A 13,894-nucleotide genomic window follows, 5' to 3' on the forward strand; every position below is an offset into this window, starting at 1 on the left:
TAAGAATGCAGCCACCTCGTGGCTCCTCAGGCCATTACAGGGGGAACAGGGCAGAAGCGTTCAGCAGAAGCCTCGCTGTGTGCTCGGTCAGGCTGCAGGACATGAAATGTCCCAAACCTGGCACGTGTAGGACGGCCCTGTAAAGACTCAGATATCAGCTGAGCATCTGAAGGTGGAACAATACTAAGTTTAACTTCCACCAGCTTCTTTTTAAAATTCTCCTCCAGACGTGTCGCTGACAGTAAGAATGAGAGGCTCGTTGACTCGCTGCACCATCTTGTGGAATAAACTGGTATTACACACAAGTGCCAGATTTGTTTCTGGACATGAAGTCATCGTTTTTATGTGTTTTAGCAGCTTTATGTCGTTTGGTTTTGAAACATATGTTATGAGTTTAGCAATTCTTGCTTCTGGTCTCATATATGTTAAGTCCAGCTTTACCACTCAAACTCACATGACCGATTAAAGATGCCACAGCAACAAAATGCTGCCACACTGAGTCTCCATGTCAGCATGTGTAGATTAACTAACCCTTACGCCCCTAAACCAGAATTATGATAAAGAAAAAATATGTATTGCCTCCATTTTTAAGGTAAAGAGTTGTAACTTTGCTGTTTGCAAAATTTGTGCTGTTAAAAGGTTGTTTTGTTTTCATTTTTCTTAATACAGTTAAAATGAAAAAATAACAGTAAATTCAGACCTGTGAGGTTGTGCTCAAACAATGACACCAAACAAGGCGAGGAAACCGCTTTTAAAGGTGAAATGCAAAATCAGAAGTAGTCAAAAACAGCTGATTATACCCGGGACCTCAGAGAGTTTTAAGGGAGTCATACTGCACCCACTCCAGCAGCACTTCAACTGCTCTTCAAGTGACCTTGGTTAACTTCATCTTCATTCCCTTATGAGACAAACCCACGACTAACATGCTGTGGTTACTTTTTGTGTTTTTTTTAATTCACAATAACAGGAAAAAGGGAGGAGAAGTCGTATACGGGTTTATGTTCATGCGTACAATACGCCGAGGTGACACAGCTTTACATCACTGCAGTACTTTTACAGCAGCACGCTGTTTAGCAGCAGGATCGTAAAGTTGTTTTCTCTGTTGTTGTGTTATGACTGATGGACGCCTCAGTGCACACTCAGTAAAGCAGTGTTTTAACCAGAATCAGCACTTGATCGTTCTATACCTGCGATGTGTTAGTCTCCTGATGTCAGCCGTGAGTCTGCTGACACAACAGGTGTTCTGGGAACTCCATCCTACTTGACAAACCATCCCACCCGTTATTTCTGCGCATGCGCACAACACGAAATTCAGTGCCAAATCATCCTACCTTTGTTTATAAGAGCTAGAAACATACTCAGTAAAATTCAGTGCCAAACCACGCTACCTTTGTGAATGTGACCTACAAACATACTTTCACGGGTAAAATGAATTGGCCAACCGCCCTGGCTTTATGAATATGAGCTACAAACATACTCTGATGGGCAAAGTTAAGTGGCAAACCGTCATACCTACTTAAATTGGTGCTGAAATTACTCTGTGACAGCAGAAATGTGCATAAACTACTTACGGCAGGACGTTTTGCCAAAGTAGGATGGTTTGTCAGAACACCGGCGCCATCAGGGCAATCACAAAGCGTGCAGTGTGTATCTGCTGCGCCGCGGCCACGTTCCTCAATGAAAGTAACAGTTCCTCAGCATCAAGGAGAACCAAAACTGTCTCAACCCACTCGTTTAAGGGGAACAAACCAACACTCCAATACTGAGTAAAACACTACGAAAAGAGCAGGAGCGTCTGACACTGGCTGCATGCCGGTGACTGGAAAATGTAACCAAGATATTGGATTTATACTTTTTTAACATTTGAGATCAACTGTATGTTTTCCTAATATTAATTGTAAATGAAAGCTCTAAAGCTGTGTCATTCAGCCCTCTCACAGCTTCCCCAAAAACTCCCGACTGCTGGGAAATTCGTTCCTATTTAGTTTTATATTTTTCAATAGTTTAAATAAAAACAAAAGAAATGAAATGTGCAGCTCATTTCTGCAGCAGCAGATCGCTGCTCCGAGCAGCAGAAGGATAAAGATGACAGATACAGGATTACATTACAGGAAGGCCACAAATTCGAGCTTTGAGGAAAATATACACGAGGGTAAGAATTACAGGCTGGACTACAAGCTTTGTAAAATGGGAATTACGCAGGTTTTTTTCTCCTGAAACATTATCATCATTCAAAACTTTCAAGAGGTGTTAGTAAAGGTCTCACCTGTCAGTGACTGCTGTTAGGACGAGCTCGTTCTCATGTATTCTGTGATGACGAGTCTGAGCAGGTCGCTAAGTCCAGCTTCTTGTTTGACTGAACAGTTTTATGTTAATGTACAATCCTTAATATGTTTTATATGTGTGTGTGTGTGGGGGGGGGGGGGCAGAGGCAGTGTTCGACCAGGGCGCCAAACAGGCTAGGACCGCCATTGGGTACCAATGCCATCCCCAAAATGCGCTGTCATGATGTCTGGGCAGAATGAGTACGAGCAACTTTTTTTGCCGATGCCTGTGATGATGCCCCCACCACGATGCCGCCGTGAGCAATCACCCATATCGCCCATATCAAAAACCGCTACTAGGCTGGAGGCATTTTACTCAACAGTCGATCCACATGTGACCCACACATTAGCTTGTAAGTGTTTTGCCCCACGAGTGTCTTTTGCGAAAGCCTCAGGATATGTCCACTGCATGGCGGTAAGCCTCCGAATCTCCAGCTGAACCAGCTGCAGTGCTGCTGTAGTACGCCCAGTTCTTCTTTTCTTCAGAATGCAGCATGACAGTTTATTATCACGATTATTTTTGCTTTGAGGTGATCACCAGAAAGGAAGCAATGCAGAAGGAGAAAACGTGCACGTGCGCGTGGCTGAGAGTGAGAAGAGGGAAGTCGAGGTTGTTTGTAAGGGAGGACGTGCGGATAACGGGAGCCACTCTTCACCGCGGCCGTGAGAGGAGCAGCCCGGTCTCCTGTCACAGACTCTGATTCAGGTGAGTCTGTAGGCTTCCTGGCATCAGATACGCGTTTATTGGCGATGAAAGAAATATTTGGCTCTTACTTAGCTGGGAGAACAGCTCCAGCTGTCACGCGTGTCCTAAGCTTTTATGACTGTGCACCGTCCTGCGTCCTGCGCCGCGATGCCTGTAATACACCTGGGGTTTGACTGCTAAAGATATTTGTATAGCTGGTTAGCAGCTGCATGCAAAGAGCACACATTTGCAAAGTACCACAATCCCAGAATTTCACTCCGTGATGCTCTATGATGCTCTGTGGGCTCTCCTCACTGTGTGGATCCTTCACAGAAAGCTCAATTCTGTTTGTTCCTTCAACTTTGAGTCACTCAGACTTCCTGTTGGGGGAACAGAAAGCTGCTCTCCAGGATGTTTGACTCTGTAGCTGTTATTGTTATTTGCTTACAGCATGCAGAGGTGGAACAGCTGCTGTCTGTGAGCCTGACACCATCTAATCCTGTGAGTGTGTGCTAAACACTGTTTAAACACAAAGTACTGGGATTATATCACTTTATTACTGTGATCTTGTCACTAATCTAAATACAATGTGGGCTCATTACATTTCCAGTAACACCTGCTGGAGCCCAGCCAGACTTCATGAGGAAGATGAAACAGTGTGTTTACACGCAATAATAGATATGTGACCACAGCATGTTTTACCTTTGTTTTACAGGCAGACATGTTAACTGCAGGCCTCGTGGTCGGACTGCTCGGTGGTAAGATATGTTTGGGCTTTACTCCTGGTGGAGGATTTGCTGCTACATGATGCTCAAATATCCCCAGAAATATGCATGTTTGGGCTCGATTTGTAATTTGTACTTTTTATATTTATTTAAGGAGTAACAAACCCAAAGTTATTAAAGACCATCTACTCCATTTGTCTTTCTTTCATGAGCCATCTTTCAATCATACAGCCAGTACAGCTCTATGATTTCCCATGTCCTGGCTTTAAGTGTACTGCATCCATACTAAATCCAAGTAAATGCATTCCAGCCTTATCGGCTTCAAGTGTAAGCTAAATGGAGTTTACAGCACACAGCTGAGGCTCTGTCTGCATGTTAAGTGCTGATGTATCGACTGAGTGTCCAAGTGTCTCCTGCTTTGTGTGAGGCTCTTATTTAATGAACAGACACAAAGCCCCTAAAGCTCTTCAGTCATCATTCTTGGCCTCTGCAGCTCGAGGTGCCCCAGACAACAAATATTTAAACCCTCTGGTAAACAATCATTCTCGAGCCGACTAAACTCTCAATAGAAACCAGCTAACTACCTGCTAACTCTGCCTAACCTTGTAAATCCTCTTGTTTATGACACTCTGCTGTTTTTAACCTTCAGTTTGTTTCTTTGATTTTAGGGATGAAGGAGCATTTAGAGCTAATAATACCACAATAACCCAACAGATCCATCTCATCTCACTGGAGATTTTTAACATTAAATTACGTTTCACTTAGTTTAATTCAATTTATTTATTTAGCAACAAAAACAGCCTCGGGGTGCTTTATATTATAAGGTAAAGACTGGACAGTAACACAAAGAATACAGAGAATCCAAAACAACTGATAGTCATTTGGGAAAGTTAATGACCCAAATTAGCCACTAGTGTGAGAGACTGCACTCCAGCCAGAAGGAAAAAGGTTTATGAGGCACAAAGAACCAATCAGATTTCTGTTTTTAAAATAAAATCTTTAAATAGAGAAAAACAAACTTGAAGTTGGTCCTGTCAGTGCCTGTCTGTTTACAGTTTGGCTGGTTTTCTTAAACTGTGCGTTACATCACTGGTGTCATGATTACATCATTACTGATGTGTTTGTGTTTCTTTTTCCAGCCCTCATCTCGGCTCAGCGAGCGGAGCTCCTCGGTGCCGCTGTTGGAGGCTCTGTGCTGGTTCCCTGTAAACTCCCAGTTCCAACAAGGCCAAAGTGGTTTTACTGGCAGGAGGACGGGACTGAAAACATTTTGATTCATTGTGAACGAACGTGTAAACAAACAACATCTGAAGTCTACAGGAACAGAGTTACAGTCTTTGCTTCTGAGTTTGGATCGGGGAACATCTCCATTAAACTTCACAGTGTTACAGCTGCAGACGACCAGAAGTCGTTCTGGGTCATGGCTTCCTTCAAAGACAGACATGAGCGCCTCTGCAACTCAATACTGCAGGTTTCAGGTAAGGAAGATATCTTCTTACTTTCAGATCGAATACGTCTCCACGGGCTCCCTGAGACTTTTCATACAGCTCTGACTACGATGTTCTTGTTTCTGGCATGAAGTGTTTGTGCTGATGTGCTCTGAATGTGTGTGGTGTGTAAACAGTGTTCACCTCTGTCACAGCTCCCTACAGAGATATAAACCTGACCATTGACACAGCAGACACTGCGACCTGCACAGCACGTGGAGGATACCCTGAATCCAGCGTGTCATGGTCAGGTCAAAACACGACCAGTGGTGAATATGTGGACCTGCATGAATACAAACCGACCCACGAGAGGGACGCAAAGGATGGAACCTTCACTGTGAGGAGCTCCGTCAGTGTGAAGGAGCTGGTGTCTGTGACCTGCCGCATCACCAACCCTCGCTCCAACCAAAGCATCAACACCACCACAAAGATGGACAGAGATGGTGCTGGTGAGTGCAGCACATCAGCAAACCCCAGTATCTGCCAGAGTGGGAGTGCTAGTGGAGGCGGGGCTAGATAATGTTGTAACATTAGCACTATTTTGTTCAACTCAGTGCTTGTTTGAGCCTAATCAGTGTTGAAGGGACGCTGCTGATATGTTTCTGTTGTACATCCGTCCCCCGATGGATGTTCACACAGTTTCAGGTAGAATCTGGGGAATATTTTTAAAATGAAGCAATAAGCCATTAAAAATCATTAAAAGCCAATAAAAATCATTAAAAGCCAATAAAAATCAGGGACTTTCTGAGTCAGCAAACACTCCACTGAGTCGAAATCCTGTAAATCCTCCAAGACCTTGCTGGATCATCCTGCAGTGAATGTTTGATGAACATTATGACAGAGATGACACCGATACTGCCATCACTGTCCTGACAGTGTTACATGGCTGTCCTTCAGATTTCAACTTCAATTTTATTTATACAGCGCCAAATCACAACAACAGTCGCCTCAGGGTGCTTTATATTGTAAGGTCGACCCTTCAATAATACATACAGAGAAAAACCCAACAATGACCCCACAATGAGCAAGCACTTTGGCGACAGTGGGAAGGAAAAACTCCCTTTTAACAGGAAGAAACCTCCAGTAGAACCAGGCTCAGGGAGGGGCGGAGCCATCTTTGACATACTTATAGGTGAATGAGTGGTGGTGTTATTACAGACGAGCTGAGCACTAAATCAGATATAAAGTCTGACAAATCAGACAGAAACTCTGTATAAGGCCCAGGTGGACGATAGATGATAACAAGACTGGTTTCTGAGTTTTACAGCTGGGGGGGACGAGGCTAAGCATCAGGCTTTCAAATGAATTAAAAGCCTGTCTGGGTCTTTGGTTGATTAATAGGCTGGTGTGAAAAATTGCTGCCACACCTCCCCCTCGGCCTGTGCTTCGAGATTTCTGGTAGTTAGAATGACTCGGGGGTGTTGATTAATTTAAACAAACATAATCATCCTGCTGCAACCAGGTTTCTGTAAGGCAGAGTAAATCAATTTGTTGATCAATTATTAAGTCATGTACTAACAGAGACTTGGAGGAGAGAGACCTAATATTTAATAATCCACATTTCACTGTTTTACTCTGTGGTTCAGATGTGGATACTGTATTGTTCTTTCTTTGTAATTGTTTATGTTTAAGTTGTTTGTTGCTGGGTTTTAGTTTGTTTTTTGTCTGTTTGGGAGCTGACACAGTCTCTGTGGGGCTGGGTTTTTTGGGGGGGGGTAGCAGGAGGAGAAAAGCTGTGTCATGATCCTGGGTCCTTTTGACCCAGCGTTTTGTGTTTTCTATTAGTGATTTTGGTTCTGTTGTTCCTCCTGTTTAGTGTATTCTGTTCTGCCATCTATTCCTGTGTTAAGTCCACGTTTCCTAGTCTGTGTCTTTGCGTGTGTGTGTTTCCTGTTTTATTGTGAAGGTCTGCGTCTTATGTGAGTGTTTTCAGTTTGCCTCCCTAGTCTCGTCTCGTTTATCACTCCCAGCTGTGTCCCCCACCTGCGTGTAATCTCCCTGTGTTCTCTGAGTGTTTTTAAGTCGTGTCTTCTGTCTTAGTCGTTGCTGGTTCGTCTGTGTTGTTTCCCCTCGGTCTCCCTGCGTCTCTCCACCCATCTCTCTGTGTATATTTCCCCGGACCTCCCTGCATCTTTGTTCTGGTTTGTTTTGTTAGTTTGCCCAGTTTAGGTTTTCTGTTACAGCTTCACCCGTGCCATTTCTGTTGTATTTTCTTTTGTAAATAAATACTCACCTGCACCAGAGCTGCCGCTTCCGGGTCCTAAATAATTACCACACGGCTTGCCCCGGCAGACCGTGACAAGCTGCAGAGAGGCGTGTAAGACTGCAACTCTGCTTCCTGGTCCCAACTCTGGATAGTCATATTTTGGGGGGTTTAATAAATTTGTCCATATTTCTAGAAATGAGAGCTGCTCCATCCAAAGTGGGATGGATGCCGTCTCTCCTAACAAGACCAGGTTTCCTTCAGAAAGTTTGCCAATTATCTATGAAGCCCACATCATTTCGGGGACACCACTGTCACTTATAGAATTTCATTAATAAGAGAAAATATTCATGTAGCCTAACCTGGATTTTAAGGTAACCTGAATAATAATTACAGTTGTTGGTAAAGCAGCCCAGCTCATTTCTGTTGTTCTGTCATATTCTTCACAGGTCCAGACACAAATCTAGGAGTGCACTCATCCATAAGTCTAGTTTCTGGCTTAATAGTATTACTAGTAATAGCAGGATTAGCAGTAGGCACATGCATCTGCTACAAGAAACGTAAGTAAAACATTGAGTTATGTTCTTTTAACATTTACAGTAAACATATGATGTAATGTTGAAAATGAATTGTTCAAACACTGATCAATAAATCAGTGACAGCAATAATCAGTCAAAAGGATGAACAGTCATAGACCCTGTTAGGCTTTTGGATTCAGGTCTTCAGAGCTGTGATGGAGAATCTTTGCACTTTGTCAGCGTCGTGTCTTCATCGATGACCTCTTCGGGTCACATGCAGACATGCTTGAGCGATCAGCAGGAGCATACTGCTGTGTTCACTTCATCTTTTTGTGATGTTAAAGTGGGCGGGGTCAGAGCCACCGCTTTGACCCCGCCTACGGAGCACTTAGCTGTTTCATAAAGAGAGCGAACGTTCATCCGTCTGTAAAGTCACACAGGCTGTCCACAAACACACGTTTTAAATGAGACAAACGTGTCACACAGCACAGCAACACAACGTTATTATTAACCTGTAAACCGAGTCGTCTTTACAGTCGTACTTTAGCTATGGCTGTATTGTTGTGTGGTCATAGACTCAGCCATAGCTACATAAGTAACACTGCTGTCACAGTTACACAGTGTATGAAGCAGAAGAAACGTTTTGTCAGAGAGGATTCATTAAGTCGGCCCCGATTGTTGCGGTGATCCATCAGAGGACATTTAGCTACCCCAGTGTGGGAGAGTAACGACTCCTCGGGGAAGATCATTTCAGTTCAGGGCAAACGTCAGGGTAGGAACGTAGATCGACCACTAAACCAATAGCTTTGGTTTCATGCTCAGCTCTCTCTTTACCACAGCAGACCAGTACAGGCACCTGCTGCCCATTCTTAAAATGATCATAGTAAAGCATCAGTACACTGAGAGGTAGCTGCTGTTTCTGTTTAAACAGATTTTTGTATTCTATCCAGGAAGTTTACACGGAAGTAAAGCAACCTCCAAACTTTGTTAACTGCCAGAAGTCAAAGCTCAGCAAGTCCTAACAGGTCGTGTTACAGGAGTGAAAGGTCAGCAGTCTGTAGAGCTGCAGAGTGAGTGATTGGAGGAACCAGGAACCTGCACCAGCTGTTAGCACAACTGGTGCAGGTTCCTGGTCTGTGATTTCTGGGAAGAGACGCTGTTACTAACAAGACTGTTAGTCAAGACACAGACGCATAACATATCCAGGATTACAAAATAAAACAGGAAGTGACAGTGACCGTAACTGAATTAGATTCGAGCTTAACCTCTATCTATCAGATCTTTGGTGAACCAGTCAGGATTTGGCTGTTTTTTCCCACATTCATATTTGACTTTCCAAATGAAACAATATTTTTCTTACAGCACTTCAGTTATTTAGTGTTTCCTGCTCCTAACTTTTTCCCTCTGCTTTTGCTTTTAGGCTGCAAATCTGGCTATGAATCCAACGGACAACTTAATGGAGGTAATTCTGCAGTGAGGTCAAAAAGATCTATGATGACACGATTGGAGGGTCACAGCTCCACAGTTGATTCTTGACTGAAGAGCTTTGCTTTGTTTCTGGTGTAGATCAGCCAGGAGGTGAAAACCATGCAGACCAACAAATGGAGCTCCAAGAAGGTAAGAAGGGGGGAGGCGGTCCTGGTGCTCTCACAGCAGAGGTTCAACATCTGGAACGCCTGGGAAATGGTGACATATTTGGAAATATATGGTAGAGACCATGATGGTGTTACCAACACTGTGCAGACGGCTATATTTCAAAATGAAACTCGTCATGGAGAGAAGGAACCCTAACCCCTGAAATCAGCTCAAAGGGACTCTGGTAGTCATGCAAAGAGTGATCCTGCAGCATGAGAGTCTCGGAGCTCTCACATCCAAAGACAGCGTGTCACATGTCACAGTGTCACAGTTCTTTAATGTTTGTCAACCATTGTTTCTTTGATTTTGTTAGAATCTCAAGAGGCAGCAAATGAAGGGAGCAGAGACGACGAGTTCCACAGGATGAAGGTTTGGACTTTGGCTCACTCACAAACACAATGAGATAAGATGACTGACACACTTAGCAGCTACACTCTGATGTGCTGTTTCCACAGACGATGCACATCGAGACAACGAGGACCAAAACCTTCTAGATGGAGCAGGTAGTGTTCGTGTCTGTGGTGCACCGAGGTAGCAGACATTGACAGTCTGTAGAAATATGAATAAAAATGTAATTTTAGCACTTTGGTCACACCTTAACTGTTTGAGTCCACTGTGATGGTGAACAGACACTGAATAGAAAAATGAGAAGTATTTGATGTCCAGATACTTACAGCTCTAACTGTGCTGCACACACTCTGGTGAAGAGGATTAAAACCTGCATTCATCTGTTTCACAGTCGAGAAATCGCTGTTGGATCGTTTCTGAAAAAAATGTTTTGTCTGCTTTTCTTTTGGAAAACCAGGAGCACCGCCCTGCAGGTGGTGCCGAGCAAGGCGGAGGCAGCGTGCACGCAAACACAGACTAAACTGAGGATGGGTTTATTGTTCGACTGCACTCACACACGCTGCGAGCAAGACGACGGCTGTGCGGCCGACACACCAGAGGCGTCGGCAGAGTCGTTTCCTGAAGAGTTTAAACCTTTTTATTTGCACAGTTCAGTTTAAAACGACCTGTTATTGGCTCTTTCTTAGTGCCAACGAGTTCTTCTCCAGGCTGACTCAGTGAAACCTACAGTAAAACCAATGAACGATGCAGAGAGCGGGCGGTGCTGTCACCACTGTGTGAACATCAAAATGACCGAAAATGTTCTGTTTGAGCTCTGCTTTTGCCTCAAGACGCCAAGAACGATGAAACGATCAACTGTGCGCCGGTGAAGCTGCTGTGACTGACTGAGCTCAGCTTTCCTCAAGCAACAAAACAAGGATTTTGCGTCTTTACTGTTTTCCAGCTGAACAGGGTCCGATCAGCTGCACTGTTTTCTTGTTTGTCACTTTATTTAAAGATTGTGAACTTTAAGAGTCTACAATCCAGAATTTCATAACTTAATGCTGTTTTAGATGTTAGCTGACATCTGCTGTATGCTGTAAATACAGATTATAGGAGGCTGAATCCATCTTTGCTGTGTGAGAATGAGGAGCAGTGATGACTAATGATGATGACGATGATTCAGCAGCATGTAAATGGAGTGTTGCTATGAACATGTTCACAACAGTTTTACTCCTTTACTTCATCTTTTATATATTTATTTATACATTTTAATTTGTGTGCATTCGACACACAGCTGGTACAGTAACACACTGACAAACATGGAACACTGGAAATTTAGGGACAGAGGGGTGAAAGAGGCAACAGGACAATTTATGCATGATCCATGTGGTCAGATGTTCATATGCTGTGCTCACTGATCCTCTGAAGCAGTAATACTGACCAGGGAGCAGAAAGGAAGCAACGTTTTTGTAGGTAATTTCAGATGCATCAGCTTAACAAACAAACTGTTTCTATGCTGTCAGTGTGTCTGACAGCTAAAGGTCCAACTCACAGAGAAACGAAACTAACTCCACTCAGAGATGGAGAAAGATGAGAAAGGAAGGAGAGAGCTTCGGGTGCTCATTTAAAGCTTACATGTCAGTCCTCGTGTTTTTGAATCAGTCCAACAGCGTAACGATCAGAACTGTCAGAGTTATTTTCCCAACTGGACCATTACAGCCTTTCTTATAATGGTCCACGAGTCGGAATCTATTAAAGGTTTTTATTTATTTTTTAAATTTTGAGTTTGTACAACCACAATGTAGGAGACCGGGGGACGGAAAAGAGAAAGGAGAAAGGGGAGAGGAGACGAGGCGAGGAGACGAGGCGAGGTGAGGAGGCGAGGTGAGGAGAAGAGGCGAGGAGACGAGGCGAGGAGAAGAGGCGAGGAGACGAGGCGAGGAGACGAGGCGAAGAGACGAAGCGAGAAGATGAGGCGAGGCGAGGAGGCGAGGAGACGAGGCGAGGAGACGAGGCGAGGAGACGAGGCGCACCCCCGGCTGCGGTTACGCCAAAGCACTTTCCCCACGCTGAGCCCTTACAACTGATGTTAGGCTCCCCCCACCCCCCAGTGCCACAAAACCCCCGAATGTACTAATTTTTCTGTTTACATTAATATAGACACAAGGTTCAGTTCCCTTTGCATCAAACCAGCGGAGCTATTTTTTATTTCTTATGTTACATTTCAGAGCCGGTATGTTTTTACTTGAGTAAAGAGGTTGAATCAGTACTTCAGCTTTTACTGGAGTATTCTTTAAATGTACTTTTGCCACCTCTGGTTATTCCATACTTGTTGGAATTTCACAGGATTTTGGATAACTGGTGCTACATATGCGTTGGTTCACTTTGGAGCCTCATTTCATCCTAAAACTAAAGGAGAGTTTAACAGGATATTTAAAGAACATGTTGAGTTTGTGTTAGCTGCAGACACACAACCAGCAGAACCTCCTTTAATGATGCTTCCAGCTGCAAACATCACATTTCAGGGAGACTTCACTGTAAACACAAAGGCCTGTCACACCTGCTCTCCGGCGTGTCGACTCTCTCTGCTCTGCACGTGTCCACGACCTAACACACTTACAGTCATCACCACCACAACAGCAACACAACGGGCAGCTAGTGGTCACAAAAGCACCGAACACTCACGGCGTTTCCACTGAACCTCGTCTGGAGCCCGAGAGCGTCTCCTCACTCCTGGTTATGGATTACAGATGACATCATGACCTCGGTTCTTCTGAAGAGTCCGTGTGACTGTTGTAAAGAAATGTACAGTAATAAATGTGCATGCGTCCTCTGTATGTATATTTATATTAACTGTGTTAACACAAAGTGACGATCAGATTACTGTAAAGAATCAATTAATCTGCTGTTCAGCACAGACTGGGATTAAAAGTTATAAATATTACTTTCAGTTACTTCTAAATTATATCTTATTTGTGTCATGGTGACACACCTGACAGCACGTATGTCCTTCCTGTGGTGATGTCAGTACGATAAAGTCAGGAATCCCTAACATGTGAGGACGATCAGCTCCAATCAGCTCAGGGGAATTTAAACCTGGACATCTGTGGGACTGAGTGACCCTCAAGGTGACCCCTTTTTAAATTTTTTCCCATCCATCCATTCATTCGCTTCCGCTTGTCCTTTTCAGGGTCACGGGGGCGCTGCAGCCTATCCCAGCTGTCATAGGGCGAGAGGCGGGGTACACCCTGGACAGGTCGCCAGTCTGTCGCAGGGACAGACAACCATTTGCACTCACATTCACACCTAGTGGCAATTTGGATTATCCAATTAATCTATCCCACAAGCTGCATGTCTTTGTACTGTGGGAGGAAGCCGGAGTACCCGGAGGGAACTCACGCAAACAGAAAGACCCCGGCCTGATGGTGGAATTGAACTCAGGACCTTCTTGCTGTGCGGCAACAGTGCTAACCACCGTGCTGCCCTTTTGTTTTTTTTTAATTGAGAAAATGTTATTTTTTTATTTAGTTTTATTCTAATTGCTAAACAGATAATTACCATTACAGAGGTGAGGGAGGAGACGCGCTGCTTCAGCTTTCATTCTAAACTACTTCTGAGCTGCCACTGGACTGATTACAGACGGTTATTGAACACTGAAATATTTGCTGGGATCATTTTCAAATGGCTCTGAAATATGATTAAAGCTTTTATCTGTTCGGACAAACTGTAGCCTCAAACATCAGATTCAATATTGAGAGCAGAAGTGGTTTATTTAGTATTCTGAAAGTTAGAATGAAATAACTGGTACATCAGGAACATCACTACTGCACAGGCGGCATTTAACATTCCCATAGCTGTGCTGTGAATGCGAATTATTAGAAACCGTCGACGCAGTCAGAAACACCTGAAAGCAAACACACAGGAAGTGACCTGAAGGCCACTCCAAAGTCTTCATTTTGTTTTTCTAAAGCCACTCAGAGTCGGACT

At 44.0% G+C, this 13,894-nt stretch overlaps 1 protein-coding gene across 1 annotated transcript; it reads left to right on the forward strand.

Annotated features, from left to right (window-relative positions):
* Positions 1-2,450: 2,450 nt before the first annotated feature.
* On the forward strand, positions 2,451-11,994 carry LOC118454798 (ICOS ligand-like). The gene is made up of 9 exons (XM_087852937.1): positions 2,451-3,030; positions 3,460-3,767; positions 4,874-5,212; positions 5,377-5,670; positions 7,874-7,984; positions 9,363-9,404; positions 9,509-9,559; positions 9,891-9,946; positions 11,713-11,994. The coding sequence occupies exons 2-9, from the start codon at positions 3,731-3,733 to the stop codon at positions 11,992-11,994; spliced, it is 1,212 nt and encodes a 403-aa protein (XP_087709063.1). The 5' UTR covers positions 2,451-3,030; positions 3,460-3,730.
* The last annotated feature ends 1,900 nt before the right edge of the window (positions 11,995-13,894 follow it).

The sequence above is a fragment of the Neolamprologus brichardi genome, chromosome 16, assembly GCF_056152115.1.
Source record: "Neolamprologus brichardi isolate AB-2024 chromosome 16, ASM5615211v1, whole genome shotgun sequence".
Lineage (NCBI taxonomy): Eukaryota > Metazoa > Chordata > Actinopteri > Cichliformes > Cichlidae > Neolamprologus > Neolamprologus brichardi.